The 17,268-nt window shown below is 37.7% G+C and overlaps 2 protein-coding genes across 2 annotated transcripts; both read right to left on the reverse strand.

Annotated features, from left to right (window-relative positions):
* Nucleotides 1–419: 419 nt before the first annotated feature.
* LOC113174068 (extracellular calcium-sensing receptor-like) lies at nucleotides 420–4,813 on the reverse strand. The gene is given in 9 exon segments (XM_026377747.1): nucleotides 420–1,318; nucleotides 1,402–1,525; nucleotides 1,623–1,844; nucleotides 1,961–2,166; nucleotides 3,003–3,051; nucleotides 3,053–3,299; nucleotides 3,581–3,870; nucleotides 3,971–4,265; nucleotides 4,692–4,813. Coding segments are annotated over 9 exon segments (2,439 nt in total). The 5' UTR covers nucleotides 4,799–4,813.
* Nucleotides 4,814–8,923: 4,110 nt separating this feature from the next.
* LOC113165120 (extracellular calcium-sensing receptor-like) lies at nucleotides 8,924–13,231 on the reverse strand. Its single transcript, XM_026364524.1, has 8 exons — nucleotides 13,083–13,231; nucleotides 12,404–12,698; nucleotides 12,014–12,303; nucleotides 11,422–11,717; nucleotides 10,462–10,667; nucleotides 10,124–10,345; nucleotides 9,911–10,034; nucleotides 8,924–9,828 (listed from the first exon to the last, which is right to left on the reverse strand). The coding sequence occupies exons 1-8, from the start codon at nucleotides 13,187–13,189 to the stop codon at nucleotides 8,924–8,926; spliced, it is 2,445 nt and encodes an 814-aa protein (XP_026220309.1). The 5' UTR covers nucleotides 13,190–13,231.
* Between the last annotated feature and the right edge of the window lie 4,037 nt (nucleotides 13,232–17,268).

The following is a 17,268-nucleotide window of genomic DNA, read 5'->3' on the forward strand; positions in this document are numbered from 1 at the left end:
AAATGTTATTTTTTGTAGACGTCTGCACACCTGCTTATAGTCAACTAATCACGGGCTGGTCATAAGCAGCACCTGGTGTAATTTATATCCTTAAATCTCAAAGAAGCAGTAACATAGAATTTAAAGAGGGAGCTATTTGTGTATATTGTATGCCATTTTTTAGCAATATGAAACACTTTGGAACCAATATACAGACAATTAGTGCAAAATTAGATGCCAAAATAGATTTTGTTTCATTCACATTTTCGGAACAAGATAAAAACATTAACAAAAAAGGACAAAGAATAAATAGTTATTTAACAAATTACATTAACCTAAATTATGTTCAATAACTGTTAACTGTATTAAAGTAACACAACACAAACTCTGTCCTCAGTGTTGCCTCAAAAATTTAATTTTATTTCAACTACATTCTAGCACTAATTCTTGTTCATTAAGTGTTTCCTAGTGTTCTTCTCTGGCTTAAACAATATAATAAAACACTTTGGGGCACATATACATAGTATTAGTCCAAAACTAGAGGCTAGAATAGCAAATATCTCCACAGCCACAGTAAATTTCCCAGGAGAACTGACATAAGCTGGAATAAAAGTGATCCAGACTGCACAGAAGATCAACATGCTGAAGGTGATCAGTTTAGCTTCATTAAAATTATCAGGTAGTTTCCGAGCTTGGACAGCTAACACAAAGCAGAAGACAGCTAACAGGCCTATGTACCCAAGAACAGCCCAGAATGCAACAGATGAACCTAATGCACACTCCAGGATGATTTTCTCTTTGTATGTAGTTAGGTTTTTCATTGGAAAAGGAGGACTAAGAACCAACCAAACAGTACATATTAAAACCTGAACAAATGTAAAAGACACTACAGACATTCTCTGCTGTGGAGGACCAAACCATTTCATGACATTACTGCCTGGAAGTGTAGCTTTGAAGGCCATTAACACAACTATAGTTTTCCCAAGAACACAAGAGATGCAGAGGACAAAGGTGATCCCAAACGCTGTGTGACGCAGCATACAGGACCACTCCGAGGGTGCTCCAATGAACGTTAATGAACATAAGAAACACAGAGTCAAAGAGAAGAGCAGCAGGAAGCTCAGCTCAGAGTTGTTGGCCCTGACAATCGGGGATGTTCTGTGGTGAAAGAATACAGTCGCTGTTATAACAGCCAGACAGGCACCACCGATGGAGAATGTAGCCAGGATGATTCCTAGGACCTCACTGAAGGAAAGAAACTCTACAGGCTTTGGGAAACAAGTGTCTCTCTCTGTGTTAGGCCAGAACTCCTTGGGGCAAGGGTAACAGTCAGTGGAATCTGAAAGAATTAATAAATAAAAAAAAACATTTAGCAGTTTCAGTTTATATTTGTTGCTTTAGGCATCCATTAAAAAAATGTACCTGTAGTTTTGCTGATCTCTCCCTCAGGACATGGTATACAGTCATAACAGCAGATGGGTTTTCCTTTCTGCAGCACTTTATGAGTTCCTGGAGGACAGCTGTCAGAGCACACTGACACAGGAACCTGAAAACATACAGTATATACAGACAAAGTCAGACAGATTTGCTATTTTTGCCAAAAAGCTAAAAATATTAGAGTGATTTATTGCATAGTTTCTCACTTGTGTCCTGCCCTCCACCCATGTGAGATTCTTGTAGATATGGAACTCTTGGCCCACTGGCAGTGATGCATCATAGTACCCTACTGTCACCATCTCAATGCTGCCACTGCTACTTTTCTGCCAGTTAACCAGCTCATACTTGGCCACAGGATCCCCGTTAGCATCAAATGACACATGATCACCATTTTGGGAAAAATTTACTTTCTTCAGCTGAGTGAGTATCTGTGGGAATAAAGTAGAATAAAGCAATAAGAAAGAAAAGAGGAACAAATAATGTATCAAAAATGTTATCATAGTTTAATAAGGCACCAAAGTGCTTATTTATTTGTTCAACTGACCTGTTTGGAGTCTATTCTGCTGAGTTTGTCACACTGAGTTGTAGAATTTGTTTCCTGACACACAGCATTGTGAATGGCATGAGCTATTGCATAAACAGCTTTGTACACCATGTTAGTGATGCCAAGCTGAGATGTGTCAGTGTACGGGACCTGGAGCTTTTTTATGTCTTCACTTCCATCACACATTTTCTTTTTTGTGGTAGCATCTAACAAATACAGAGGCAGAAACTTTAAACATTGTAATAGTTTACTATTATTATTATTCTTAATTTAAAACAAGTTGATTTATTATTTTTTCCTTTTTGTTGTTAATTTGACCAAACAAATATTTATTGTATAAACTTTATACTAATGTAGGTATATCTTAAAAATGAATTACAAAACAGTTAAGGACTATTCTGTAGTCTTAAGGTATTTCTGAAATAGGATTTTTCTTTCTTTTTTCTTTTTAATTTTGCAGGTTTATTTCTTATTGACACATAACAAAGCTTACATGTATATCACATATCAAGTGGGTTTTCTGACAATCATTAGTTAATGTTGTATTACATTTCTAAATATGTAATGTGTTAATGTCAGTTGTACTAACTCACATTACCACAAGTCAACTGATTAACAAGCATAAAACATCTACAGTATTTCTTTCCCCAAATTAACTGAAAAATATTAATGATAGATCACTTTCACTTAAATAACCTACTACTGCGTACACATCTTAACCAATACATAATAGTGTCAATTTTAAACTGTTTAGGTGGTTTGTAGAATGCACCAATTTGAATTCAGGATTTGACTAACTTATGACATTTTAAAACCACGAAATACAAATTCAAACTCTTTCTTCTTGAAGACATTACTATATAAAACTAGCATTAACTACAAAGAAATATCTATTTTTACCTTGTGTCTGTATTTACTATCTATATGCAAATTAAAATTTGGTTTTGAAAGTTTTTTTTTTTTTTACTTTTAACACATTGAGACATCAAAATAATACAACTACAAGTGCTGTGTACGATGTACCTACTTATGATGTACTCACTTTCTTCCAGGCTGCAGTTGAATGTATCCTCCCAGAATTCAGTAAGTACTTGGGGAAGCTGCCACTTTAGTGGGAGAGAGATCCAGCAGGAAGTCTCTCAGACCTGGGATGACAGATCGTGGAATACCAAATCCAATGGCTCCAGCACAGAAAGTGAACTTCAGCATGTCCGGGTGAGTCACCCAGGCCTCGCTGCCTATCCACTGACGAGGTGGAGAAGGCACAAGAGACAACTCCTCCATCAGTATCTTCATGTCTCCATAAGATACGAATGCCACAACAACCATAGCTGTTGACCTGGAGAAACATTATGCTGTGTTATTTTATACCAGTAAAAACACAAATGTGTTTTATATTTGTAAGATAATAACAATAACAACTACTATATATCTATGTTTGTTGCATAAATCTGATCAAACAAACATTGAACAATGAACAATGCCAATCTGGCACTAAGAGAAGAAAATCCTTTAATAATCTTCTCTATGACCAACTCCCTTTAACACTGGTTTTATGAAAGTTAGCTTCAGCACATAAAACACACACTGTTTGTGGGCAAAATTGAGTGATTTAGAAACCTGCGGACAACATCAGCCACTTTCTGGATCCTGCTACGTGGGTGGGTATGATAGAAAGATTCAGAGTATTCAACACAGATCCCCTCTTTCTGTGCTGCATTAAGGAAAGAAGCCATGCCATAATTTCCATAATCTGAATCTGAGCGGACAGCACCTATCCACGTCCAACCAAATTGTTTCACCAGCTTGGCCAGAGCTTCAGCCTGAAACTGGTCACTGGGTACTGTTCTTAAGAAACTGGGATACTGCTGCTTATTGGACAAGCATGCACAAGTGGCAAAGTGGCTCACCTAAAAGAAACCAACATCACATAATTCTTTAATGTCACAGTCAACAAATCTGCATGTGTATATTTTAAACACAATTTTCAAAAAGACGTAAGATATTTACTAGAGGAATTTTAAAGGGTCCGATGATACGTGACATGGCAATGGATTGCCCAGATCCAGACTCACCAACAACTGCCATCACAATACCAGACTGTGAACAGTTGTCACCAGTATAAAACACTTGATCCAGGCCATTTGTAAACTGGAATGCCACTTTCAGTGCCATTGGAACTGAGGCACATGAGTCATGGATCTGATAACCGAGTCGGATGCCAGGAAGCAGCTTTGTACTGTTGTTAATCTCCTCAATGGCAAAGATCATTCCACTTGAGAAGTGCAGTTCACGGGGTTCAATTCTACAGACATACACTTTGTGTTGAAATGTACATGGACAGTTCACAGTTTCAGCAACAAACAGTAAAGGTGGAATAAATTTTTAAATACTGCATTTTTAGGTTAAATATATACAGTACCAATTAGCCACACCATTAAAATCACCTACGGTATATCAAGCTGTTGTCTAAACCACACAATTCAACAACATACCTCTATTTTCAGTTAAGAAACACAAAACAACAAAAAAGCTTCTGTTTCATATAATTACTCTCAGTTTTTGTGAATATGATAAATGCAACGTATACGAGCACATACTAACTTGTTAGTTCTTTTTTAAGCTTTCAATGCTTCACAAGCACTTGGCAAAATTATTACAATAACATCATACCAATTATCTCCTAACACAATTACTTTTTTTTCATTCTCCACTTTACATCCTTACTAACCTTCCTGTGCACCTTAGTGGCTCAGGCATGGTGGTGTAGTTATGTGTCCCTGCCTGCATGTTGTAGTGTATAGCGAAAACACCCCCAATAATATAGTCACCATCCATTGAGAACGCAGGTAGACGAGGGGTATCCTGCAGCTTACACTGCACAGATGAAGCATCACGAATGACACCAGCACCAGCCCTAGCTTGGGTGTTGCCAGCTGTTTGTTTCACACTAGACCCTGAACCATTCAAAGCAAGAGCTGAGTTAATCTCAAATAAACCCAGAACCAATCTCAGACCAATAAGGAGAGCTGAGATCTCCATCCCTCAGGTGTATGCATGTGATCAGAAGTGTGTTGATTTATATAAGTTTATAGAAAAGTCTCCCAGCTTCTGCTGTACGTCATCTTATAATTCAGAGAGGGTGCATCTTTTTTTTTTTATTCCAACTTTCTATTTGATTGTAGAGTATGCACTGTATAATCTTTACCAAGTGTCCCTGATTCTATACTACTGTAAACGCCAACTATTGTCCCATTTATTTTGTATACCATTATTTCTGAATTTCAAAAATTATTACCTGAGTAAGTGAATGTTAAACTAAGGTATAATAAGCTATAATATTAGTAAGACTTAGTAAATGCTAAACCAGTGCTGTCTTTAAATTTTACTTCCAAGATAAATAATACTAATAATGAAGAAATATCAATAAAAGACTATTTTACCTTTTCTTTCTTTGCATGAAATTTTGGAGAAATAAATTATAGGCATTTTATTTGCTTGTATGACCTGGTGGTAGCAGTAAATTATGTAGACAAGTCCAGACACTTCACCTTCAATACAGGTTTGGGTTTGGCAGCTCTGTTTGGGATTACCAAGTCTGTACTGCTGATTCCTTGTCTTCCTAAACTAAAACAGTCTGATTAAATAGCTATAAAGTTGGTCCCCTTTAGTCTATGGTGTTTGAGTACCAGGAACAGATATGAACTACTTTGTGTTTGAACACTATTGTTATGAACAATTCATGACTGGTACAGACTATTTTCCTCTTGTGTGTAAGCTTCTCGTATTTCTGGACTTTCTGTGGACTGTAAGTATCTTCTGTTTATTAAGAGGATTGTTTATGTTTTAATGAAAATAAGAGTTTTTGTTTCTTGCTAAGGAGAGAATTTTCTGCTTTTGAGAGAGGACACTTTTTTGGTCAATAAGAAGTGATAGATATTATGTCTCGAAGGACATTTTAAGTTGGGTGGTTGTTGAGGATTAGAAGAGGAGAACTCACCAATTATTGTTCTTACTGGGTTTCAGTTTTTGATCTCTTTTGGTATTGTTGCTCACCTGTGTATCAGCTTATCTTTTCTCTTGTAGGAACCCCCATGTGGATGATGCTGAGCTCCTGGAGGTGGCCATGTTAGAGAATCTCATCCACCTCTTTGCTTGCCTGTCTTTATCAGCCTCTCAGGCCCTGCCTCTTGTAGTGCAGATTGATAACTCTTGCTCATCAGAGCCAGCCTGTTCTTTACTTACTATTAAAATACCAAAATCGGTTCTCACCCATCAAGGTCTTCCTTTTCCTTTACTCACCCTCATCTCCCTGGCTTAGATCTGCATAACTCTGGCATTTAAGGGGACCCACAACTTAGAGAGACTTCCAGAATTCCAACCTGTCCACACAGTGCTCATCTTATGTCTTTTGTTATTTTGCCTTTAAAAACATTAATTGGTTTTGAGCAGATTTCTTCATCACTCTACCTCAGTTATCGTAATCTTTAATCTATCCATCTCTGTTTTCAGCCAGAGCTGTTTAACAGTTACATTGATTACAGAAATAACAAAACAACTGTAATTTGGGTCTGGTTGGTATGGAATTGTGGTGGAATCTGCCTTAGAAAGTCCAGCAGAACTTCCTCAGTTTTGCGATACTATGTCTGCTGAAATTAGGCCATTCATGTCAGCAATTAGCCAACTAGCTCACCGGTTAACTGTGGGTGGTAGCTGAAATCAGTGTTTTTCTGCATGTTATTCGATTGTTTAATGGTTGTTTTGATAAATTACTCTTATTGGTTTTTTGTCACAGGGATATTTATTTGAGGGACTATTATTAAATGCACAGTAACACAGAGATGTTGTCAACAGTAAGTATTAAGCTTAATTTTACCTTATCCCTTAGGATGCTTTCACACCTTAATTTTTTTTTCTTTGGTCCGAATCAGTTGATGACTTTGTAACATTGTAGCAGTTTCTCCACAGTTCGGTTTCGTTTCACACCGAGTAAAAATCCAAACGAACCAAAACACGTCACTTTAAACTACGTGAGAACGTCCTCTCCGCTTATTGGTCAGATTGTTTCTGCCGCAGGAACAGAAAAGTAAATACAGGAAGAAGGTGAAGTGTTGTGGACTACTGTACGTTTGTGTGACAGTAGGGAGATGAGTTCACTATGAATGTTACGTTATGTTTATTATGTTACATCACTTGCAGAGTCATCAGGCCTGGTGTCTGTGAGGAACTTCACCTCCTTACGTTGGTGGTCAAAAAAAAAATAATAATAATAAAAAATCTACACACTAACCAGTCCTCAAATCATGAGATTTATAGCGTTTGGTCCCGTTTTGGTTCGGTTTGCGTTCTCACCAGGAGGACCGCACCAGAGTTCACTAAGCGGTTTCGGATCGAGACCACCTCATTTTGGGGGTCTTGGTGCGGTTGTTTTGGTGCACACTCGAGTGCGGTTGCCGTGTTCACACCGGACAACACGAACTGCACCAAGAGGGTTTAATCGAACTAAATCCTGTAGGTGTCTAAAGCAACCTTACACAGAGAATGTGATCTGCTAATGAACCTGTGGCCCTATTCACAAAGCTTCCTGTCACTAAAAGTTTCTAATTCGTAGAATTATTATGTTTCCCAAGAATTTCCCCTTAAAGCTATGACAATATCCCAGTAAAAAGATAAAAATAATTTACAGCACATACAGGTTGAAGAAATATTCTTCAAATACTAAATGACAGTGATAACACAAAGTGTAGGGATAATATTTCTGGAAGATCTGCTCTAATGTGCTCACATCACCCACCCAACACAGTAACACTGTAGCACCAGAAACTAGAATATGATAACATGAACCAGCGCGGCAATGACTTGTAGCTATTTGTTACAACCTTCAATCAGTGGTGAGATCCGACAAACGTTTACAGCAGTTCCATAGCTTCATATTGTGACGTACTGTACATGTGCCTCAGATATTTCCACTGGACATTCAGACCTTGCAGGGCAGATACTTTGAAGATACTTTGGATTCATCTTTTTCAATTTTCAGTGTTCACAGTCACTTCCACTTTACATCGAAATGCATTAATACTTAAACCATGTTTAAACATACAAGCAAACCTATTGTTTTACACTCACTGTCATCAAAAACACATTTTTATTGTTTTACTATATTATAGTAATGTATATTACTAAGTTTCATTTAGTTGAGGAGTAGGAATGAGCTTGCTCAGTCTGCATCAATTGTGCATTTGAAATTGTTTTATTTCATAGGTAACAATCTTTCAAAAACATATTTACCTAAATTTCGAGACAGAAAAAAGATGTTTGTCATGAATTATGACAGTGATTGGTGTTTTTTTCAATGTGATGGAATATAATATAAAAATATGTAGTTAAGAAATTGTTTTAAACTGGATTCTATAACCACCTGCAAATGTTGTTTTTTGTAGACGTCTGCACACCTGCTTATAGTCAACTAATCAAAGGCTGGTGATAAGCAGCACCTGGTTGTAATTTATACCTTTAAATCTTAAGGAAGCAGTAACATAGAATTTAAAGAGGGACATATTCATGTATATTGTATTTTAAAATACAGGTTTAACATGAAATCATAATTAACTCTGTTTAATGTGGATGGGATGGTGTGTGTGTGTGTGTGTGTGTGTGTGTGTGTGTGTGTGTGTGTGTGTGTGTGTGTGTGTGTGTCTGTTTTATGGCAATTTTAGCAATATGAAACACTTCGGAACAAATATACACACAATTAGTGCAAAATTAGATGCCACAATACGAGATTTTGTTTCATTCACATTTTCGGAACAAGATAAAAACAAAAAAGGACAAAGAATAAATAGTTTTTTAACAAATGACATTAACCTAAATTATGTACAATCATTGTTAACTGTATTAAATAAACACAACACAAACTCTGTCGTCAGTGTTGCCTCAATAATTTTATTTTATTTTAACTACATTCTAGCAATAATTCTTGTTCATTAAGTGTTTCTTTGTGTTCTTCTCTGGTTTAAACAATATGATAAAACACTTTGGAGCAAATATACACAGGATTAGTCCAAAACTAGATGCTAGAATAGCAAATATTTCCACAGCCACAGTAAATTTTCCAGGAGAGCTGACATAAGCTGGAATAAAAGTGATCCAGACTGCACAGAAGATCAACATGCTGAAGGTGATAAATTTGGCTTCATTAAAATTATCAGGTAGTTTCCGAGCTAGGACAGCTAACACAAAGCAGAAGACAGCTAACAGGCCTATGTACCCAAGAACAGCCCAGAATGCAACAGATGAACCTAATGCACACTCCAGGATGATTATTTTTTTATAGGTGGTTAGGTTTTTCATTGGAAAAGGAGGACTACGAACCAACCAAACAGTACATATTAAAACTTGTATGAATGTAAAAGACACTACAGTCATTCTCTGCTGTGGAGGACCAAACCATTTCATGACATTACTACCTGGAAGTGTCGCTTTGAAGGCCATTAACACAACTATAGTTTTCCCAAGAACACAAGAGATGCAGAGGACAAAGGTGATCCCAAACGCTGTGTGACGCAGCATACAGGACCACTCAGAGGGTGCTCCAATGAACGTTAATGAACATAAGAAACACAGAGTCAAAGAGAAGAGCAGCAGGAAGCTCAGCTCAGAGTTGTTGGCCCTGACAATCGGGGATGTTCTGTGGTGAAAGAATACAGTCGCTGTTATAACAGCCAGACAGGCACCACCGATGGAGAATGTAGCCAGGATGATTCCTAGGACCTCACTGAAGGAAAGAAACTCTACAGGCTTTGGGAAACAAGTGTCTCTCTCTGTGTTAGGCCAGAACTCTTTTGGGCAAGGGAGACAGTCAGTGGAATCTGAAAGAATTAATAAATAAAAAAACATTTAGCAGTTTCAGTTTATATTTGTTGCTTTAGGCATCCATTAAAAAAAATGTACCTGTAGCATTGCTGATCTCTCCCTCAGGACATGGTATACAGTCATAACAGCAGATGGGTTTTCCTTTCTGCAGCACTTTATGAGTTCCTGGAGGACAGCTGTCAGAGCACACTGATACAGGAACCTGAATACATACAGTATAAAGAGGCAAACTATTACTTTGCTATTCAGCTGTTCAGCAATAAATGATTATGATCATTTGTTGCTCCTCACTTGTGTCCTGCCCTCCACCCATGTGAGATTCTTGTAGATATGGAACTCTTGGCCCACTGGCAGTGATGCATCATAGTACCCTACTGTCACCAACTCAATGCTGCCACTGCTGCTTTTCTGCCAGTTAACCAGCTCATACATGGCCACAGGATCCCCGTTAGCATCAAATGACACATGATAACCATTTTGGGAAAAATTTACTTTCTTCAGCTGAGTGAGTATCTGTGGAAATAAAGTAGAATAAAGCAATAAGAAAGAAAAGAGGAACAAATAATGTATCAAAAATGTTATCATAGTTTAATAAGGCACCAAAGTGCTTATTTATTTGTTCAACTGACCTGTTTGGAGTCTATTCTGCTGAGTTTGTCACACTGAGTTGTAGAATTTGTCTCCTGACACACAGCATTGTGAATGGCATGAGCTATTGCATAAACAGCTTTGTACACCATGTTAGTGATGCCAAGCTGAGATGTGTCGGTGTACGGGCTCTGAAGCTTTTTTATGTCTTCACTTCCATCACACATTTTCTTTTTTGTGGTAGCATCTAACAAATACAGAGGCAGAAACTTTAAACATTGCAATAGTTTACTATTATTATTATTCTTAACATTGATTTATTTTTTTTTCAGACAAATGTTTATTGTATAAACTTTAAAGTAATGTAGGTATATCTTAAAAATGAATTACAAAACAGTTAAGGACTATTCTGTAGTCTTAAGGTATTTTTAAAATAGGAATACTTTTTTTTTTTGCAGGTTTATTTCTTATTGACACATAACAAAGCTTACATGTATATCACATACCAAGTGAGTTTTCTGACAATCAGTAGTTAATGTTGTATTACAATTCTAAATATGTAATGTGTTAATGTCAGTTGTACTAACTCACGTTACCAAAAGTCAAGTTATTAACAAGCATAAAACATCTACAGCATGTCTTTCACTTGAATAACCTACTACTGCGTACACATCTTAACCAATACTTAATAGTGTCAATTTTAAACTGTTTAGGTGGTTTGTAGAATGCACCAATTTGAATTCAGGACTTGACTTAACTTGTGACTTTGAAAAACCACCAAATACAAATTCAAACTCCTTCTTTTTAAAGACATTACTATATAAAACTAACATTAACTACAAAGAAATATCTTTTTTCACCTTGTGTCTGTATTTACTATCTAATATGCAAATAAAAATTTTGTTTTGAAAGTTGTTTTTTTTTACTTTTAACACATTGAGACAGCAAAATAATACAACTACAAGTGCTGTGTACGATGTAACTACTTATGATGTACTCACTTTTTTCCAGGCTGCAGTTGAATGCATCCTCCCAGAATTCAGTAAGTACTGGGGAAGCTGCCACTTTAGTGGGAGAGAGATCCAGCAGGAAGTCTCTCAGACCTGGGATGACAGATCGTGGAATACCAAATCCAATGGCTCCAGCACAGAAAGTGAACTTCAGCATGTCCGGGTGAGTCACCCAGGCCTCGCTGCCTATCCACTGACGAGGTGGAGAAGGCACAAGAGACAACTCCTCCATCAGTATCTTCATGTCTCCAAAGGATACGAATGCTACAACAACCATAGCTGTTGACCTGGAGAAACATTATGCTGTATTATTTTATACCAGTAAAAACACAAATGTGTTTTATATTTGTAAGATAATAACAATAACAACTACTATATATCTATGTTTGTTGCATATGAGAGCCATAAATCTGATCAAACAAACATTGAACAATGAACAATGCCAATCTGGCACTAAGAGAAGAAAATCCTTTAATAATCTTCTCTATGACCAACTCCCTTTAACACTGGTTTTATGACAGAAAGTTAGCTTCAGCACATAAAACACACACTGTTTGTGGGCAAAATTGAGTGATTTAGAAACCTGCGGACAACATCAGCCACTTTCTGGATCCTGCTACGTGGGTGGGTACGATAGAAAGATTCAGAGTATTCAACACAGATTCCCTCTTTCTGTGCTGCATTCAGGAAAGAAGCCATGCCATAATTTCCATAATCTGAATCTGAGCGGACAGCACCTATCCACGTCCAACCAAATTGTTTCACCAGCTTGGCCAGAGCTTCAGCCTGAAACTGGTCACTGGGAATTGTTCTGAAGAAACTGGGATACTGCTGCTTATTGGACAAACATGCACAAGTGGCAAAGTGGCTCACCTAAAAGAAACCAACATCACATAATTCTTTAATGTCACAGTCAACAAATCTGCATGTGTATATTTTAAACACAATTTTCAAAAAGATGTAAGATATTTACAAGAGGAATTTTAAAGGGTCCAATGATACGTGACATGGCAATGGATTGCCCAGATCCAGACTCACCAACAACTGCCATCACAATACCAGATTGTGAACAGTTGTCACCAGTGTAAAAATCTTGATCCAGGCCATTTGTAAACTGGAATGCCACTTTCAGTGCCATTGGAACTGAGGCACATGAGTCATGGATCTGATAACCGAGTCGGATGCCAGGAAGCAGCTTCGTACTGTTGTTAATCTCCTCAATGGCGAAGATCATTGCACGAGAGAAGTGCAGTTGACGGGGTTCAATTCTACAGACATACACTTTGTGTTGAAATGTACATGGACAGTTCACAGTTTCAGCAACAAACAGTAAAGGTGGAATAAATTTTTAAATACTGCATTTTTAGGTTAAATATATACAGTACCAATTAGCCACACCATTAAAATCACCTACGGTATATCAAGCTGTTGTCTAAACCACACAATTCAACAACATACCTCTATTTTCAGTTAAGAAACACAAAACAACAAAAAAGCTTCTGTTTCATATAATTACTATATAACTTGTTAGTTCTTTTTTAAGCTTTCAATGCTTCACAAGCATTTAGCAAAATTATTACAATAACATCATACCAATTATCTCCTAACACAATTACTTTTTTTTTCATTCTCCACTTTACATCCTTACTAACCTTCCTGTGCACCTTAGTGGCTCAGGCATGGTGGTGTAGTTATGTGTCCCTGCCTGCATGTTGTAGTGTATAGCGAAAACACCCCCAATAATATAGTCACCATCCATTGAGAACGCAGGTAGACGAGGGGTATCCTGCAGCTTACACTGCACAGATGAAGCATCACGAATGACACCAGCACCAGCCCTAGCTTGGGTGTTGCCAGCTGTTTGTTTCACACTAGACCCTGAACCATTCAAAGCAAGAGCTGAGTTAATCTCAAATAAACCCAGAACCAATCTCAGACCAATAAGGAGAGCTGAGATCTCCATCCCTCAGGTGTATGCATGTGATCAGAAGTGTGTTGATTTATATAAGTTTATAGAAAAGTCTCCCAACTTCTTCTGTACGTCATCTTATAATTCAGAGAGGGTGCATCTAACTAATAATGAATAAATATCAATAAAACACTATTTTACCTTTTCTTTCTTTGCATGAAATTTTGGAGAAATAAATTATAGAGATTTTATTTGCTTGTATGACCTGGTGGTGGCAGTAAATTATGTAGACAAGTCCAGACACTACACCTTCAATACAGGTTTGGGTTTAGCAGCTCTGTTTGGGATTACCAAGTCTGTACTGCTGATTCCTTGTCTTCCTAAACTAAAACAGTCTGATTAAATATCTATAAAGTTGGTCCCCTTTAGTCTATGGTGTTTGAGTACCAGGAACAGATATGAACTACTTTGTGTTTGAACACTATTGTTATGAACAATATGTTATGAACAGCTCTTCATGACTGGTACAGACTATTTTCCTCTTGTGTGTAAGCTTCTCGTACTTCTGGACTTTCTGTGGACTGTAAGTATCTTCTGTTTATTAAGAGGATTGTTTATGTTTTAATGAAAATAAGAGTTTTTGTTTCTTGCTAAGGAGAGAATTTTCTGCTTTTGAGAGAGGACACTTTTTTGGTCAATAAGATGTGATAGATATTATGTCTCGAAGGACATTTTAAGTTGGGTGGTTGTTGAGGATTAGAAGAGGAGAACTCACCAATTATTGTTCTTACTGGGTTTCAGTTTTTGATCTCTTTTGGTATTGTTGCTCACCTGTGTATCAGCTTATCTTTTCTCTTGTAGGAACCCCCATGTGGATGATGCTGAGCTCCCGGAGGTGGCCATGTTGGAGAATCTCATCCACCTCTTTGCCTTCCTGTCTTTATCAGCCTCTCAGGCCCTGCCTCTTGTAGTGCAGATTGATAACTCTTGCTCATCAGAGCCAGCCTGTTCTTTACTTACCATTAAAATACCAAAATCGGTTCTCACCCATCAAGGTCTTCCTTTTCCTTTACTCACCCTCATCCCCCTGGCTTAGATCTGCATAACTCTGGCATTTAAGGGGACCCACAACTTAGAGAGACTTCCAGAATTCCAACCTGTCCACACAGTGCTCATCTTATGTCTTTTGTTATTTTGCCTTTAAAAACATTAAAGATTTCTTCATCACTCTACCTCAGTTATCATAATCTTTAATCTATCCATCTCTGTTTTCAGCCAGAGCTGTTTAACAGTTACATTGATTACAGAAATAACAAAACAACTGTAATTTGGGTCTGGTTGGTATGGAATTGTGGTGGAATCTGCCTTAGAAAGTCCAGCAGAACTTCCTCAGTTTTGCGATACTATGTCTGCTGAAATTAGGCCATTCATGTCAGCAATTAGCCAACTAGCTCACCGGTTAACTGTGGGTGGTAGCTGAAATCAATGTTTTTCTGCATGTTATTCGATTGTTTAATGATTGTTTTGATAAATTGCTCGTACTGTTTTTTTGTCCAGGGATATTTATTTGAGAGACTATTATTGAATGCACAATAACATAGAACTGTCAATAGTAAGTATTAAGCTTAACTTTACCTTATCCCTTACACAGAGAATGTGATCTGCTAATGAACCTGTGGCCCTATTCACAAAGCTTCCTGTCACTAAAAGTTTCTAATTCGTAGAATTATTATGTTTCCCAAGAATTTCCCCTTAAAGCTATGACAATATCCCAGTAAAAAGATAAAAATAATTTACAGCACATACAGGTTGAAGAAATATTCTTCAAACACTAAATGACAGTGATAACACAAAGTGTAGGGATAATAGTTTACAGGAGTTCCATAGCTTCATATTGTGACGTACTGTACATGTGCCTCAGATATTTCCACTGGACATTCAGACCTTGCAGGGCAGATACTTTGAAGATACTTTGGATTAATCTTTTTTCAGTTTTCAGTGTGGTCTACATGCTAATCAATGCTGCTATCAAAATAGATTGTCCCACAATCACTTCCACCTTACATCAAAATGCATTAATACTTAAACCATGTTTTAATATACAAGTAAACCTATTTTTTTATACTCTTTGTCATCAAAAAAACATTGTTATTGTTTTACCATATTTTAGTAATGTACAGTATATTACTAAGTTTCATTTAGTTGGGGAGTAGGAATGAGCTTGCTCAGTCTGCATCAATTGTGCATTTAAAATTGTTTTATTTCATAGGTAACAATCATTCAAAAACATATTTACCTAATTTTCAAGACAGAAAAAAGATGTTTGTCATAAATTATGACTGCGATTGGTTTTTTCAATTTGATGGAAAAATATTTGTAGTCTGACAACAAGATTTAAAATTCAAAACACATTATTAATTCCTGAAGGAAATTGTTTTGCCTTGTTACAGTGGCTCTCAATTCAGACAGAAGCGAAGAACCACAACCAGGAAAGATCTACACCAACAAAAATACAAAATAACATCAATACAAAAACTCAGTATATACACAGAATCTTGAAAGATAGATGAAATGGGTCAATAATAATAGACCAGACTGGAATGATAACATAAATAATAATACTGATGATAGTCAGTTCAGTTTCCTCACCCCTTACATGGGGGGAGGAATTGTACAGGTTGATGGTCACAGGTAGAAAGGATCTCCTGTGGCGCTCAGCGAAGCACTTGATGTTTATCAGTCTCTGGCTGAATGTGCTCCTCTTTCCAGCCAGCACACTGTAAAGTGAGTGGGAGGAATTGTCCAGGATTGAGAGGAGTTTGGTCAGCATCCTCCTCTCAGCTACAACACGTACAGTACAGTTCAGCTCCACCCCCAGATCAGCACCAGACCTCCTGATCAGTTTGTTTTTCCTGTTGGTGTCTGCCACCTTCATGCAGCTGCTCCAGCAGACCACATCATAGAAGATGGCACTCCCAACACAAACTCATAGATCATCTGCAGCATGGTGCTGCAAACATTAAAGAACCTGGGTACATCTGGTACATCTGAATACATCTGGCCCTGAGCAGTGTACAGTGCAGATGAGCAGATCTATGATGGCATCATCCAGTCCAAGTTGGGATTGATAAGCAAACTGTAGGGGCTCAAGTGAGGGTTTGACCAGAGGTCGGAGGGACTCCAGGATCAACCTCTCAACAGCCTTCATAATATATGAGGTCACTGGTCTGTAGTCATTGAGGACACTGGGACGTGGCATATTATTCACGGGAACTAGGCACAACTTTTTCCACCCAAGCGGAACTCTCTCCAGATGCACACTGAGGTTGAAGATGTGTTGGAGAACACCACATGGGGAGCACAGGCTTTCATCCTTGGGCTAATTCCATCTGGCCTTTTAGCCTTTGTTGGTTGAAGCCTGTTCGGCTTTCTTCTCACCTTATCTGCTGAGATGGACCGAATTCGAGGTGAAACAGAGCGGGACCAAAAACAAAGGCAATGTCATGAATTAAGGGATAGGGATGAGGCAGGTATGAACTGAAAACAAGGTTTATTTGAGAAAACTACAAAAACAGGGAACTTAGGGGGGTGTCAACAGACACTACAAAAGGAGGCAGGAAAACACACAGACAAAGTGACAACATAAAACTACCAGTGAAACTGGGAACAAAGCAACAAAACAAGAAACTAAAGTACCAAAGAAAACTGCTGCTCAACGGCAGGAAAACAACTCACTGCAAAAACAGGTAATCAATGTCCAAAGTTCAGAGGAGGAGCAAAGTCCAGAGAGGGGGGGAAGCAGACAGAGCTGAGGAGGACGAGCAGGAGCAGTAGTTTCTCTGGTTTTTTTGTAGTTTATCCAATAAATCCTGTTTTCATCCCATTCCTGCCTCGTCCCCCTCCTAACTTGTGACAGAACGAACTGACCA

This window comes from Anabas testudineus, chromosome 13 (genome assembly GCF_900324465.2).
Source record: "Anabas testudineus chromosome 13, fAnaTes1.2, whole genome shotgun sequence".
Taxonomy (NCBI): domain Eukaryota; kingdom Metazoa; phylum Chordata; class Actinopteri; order Anabantiformes; family Anabantidae; genus Anabas; species Anabas testudineus.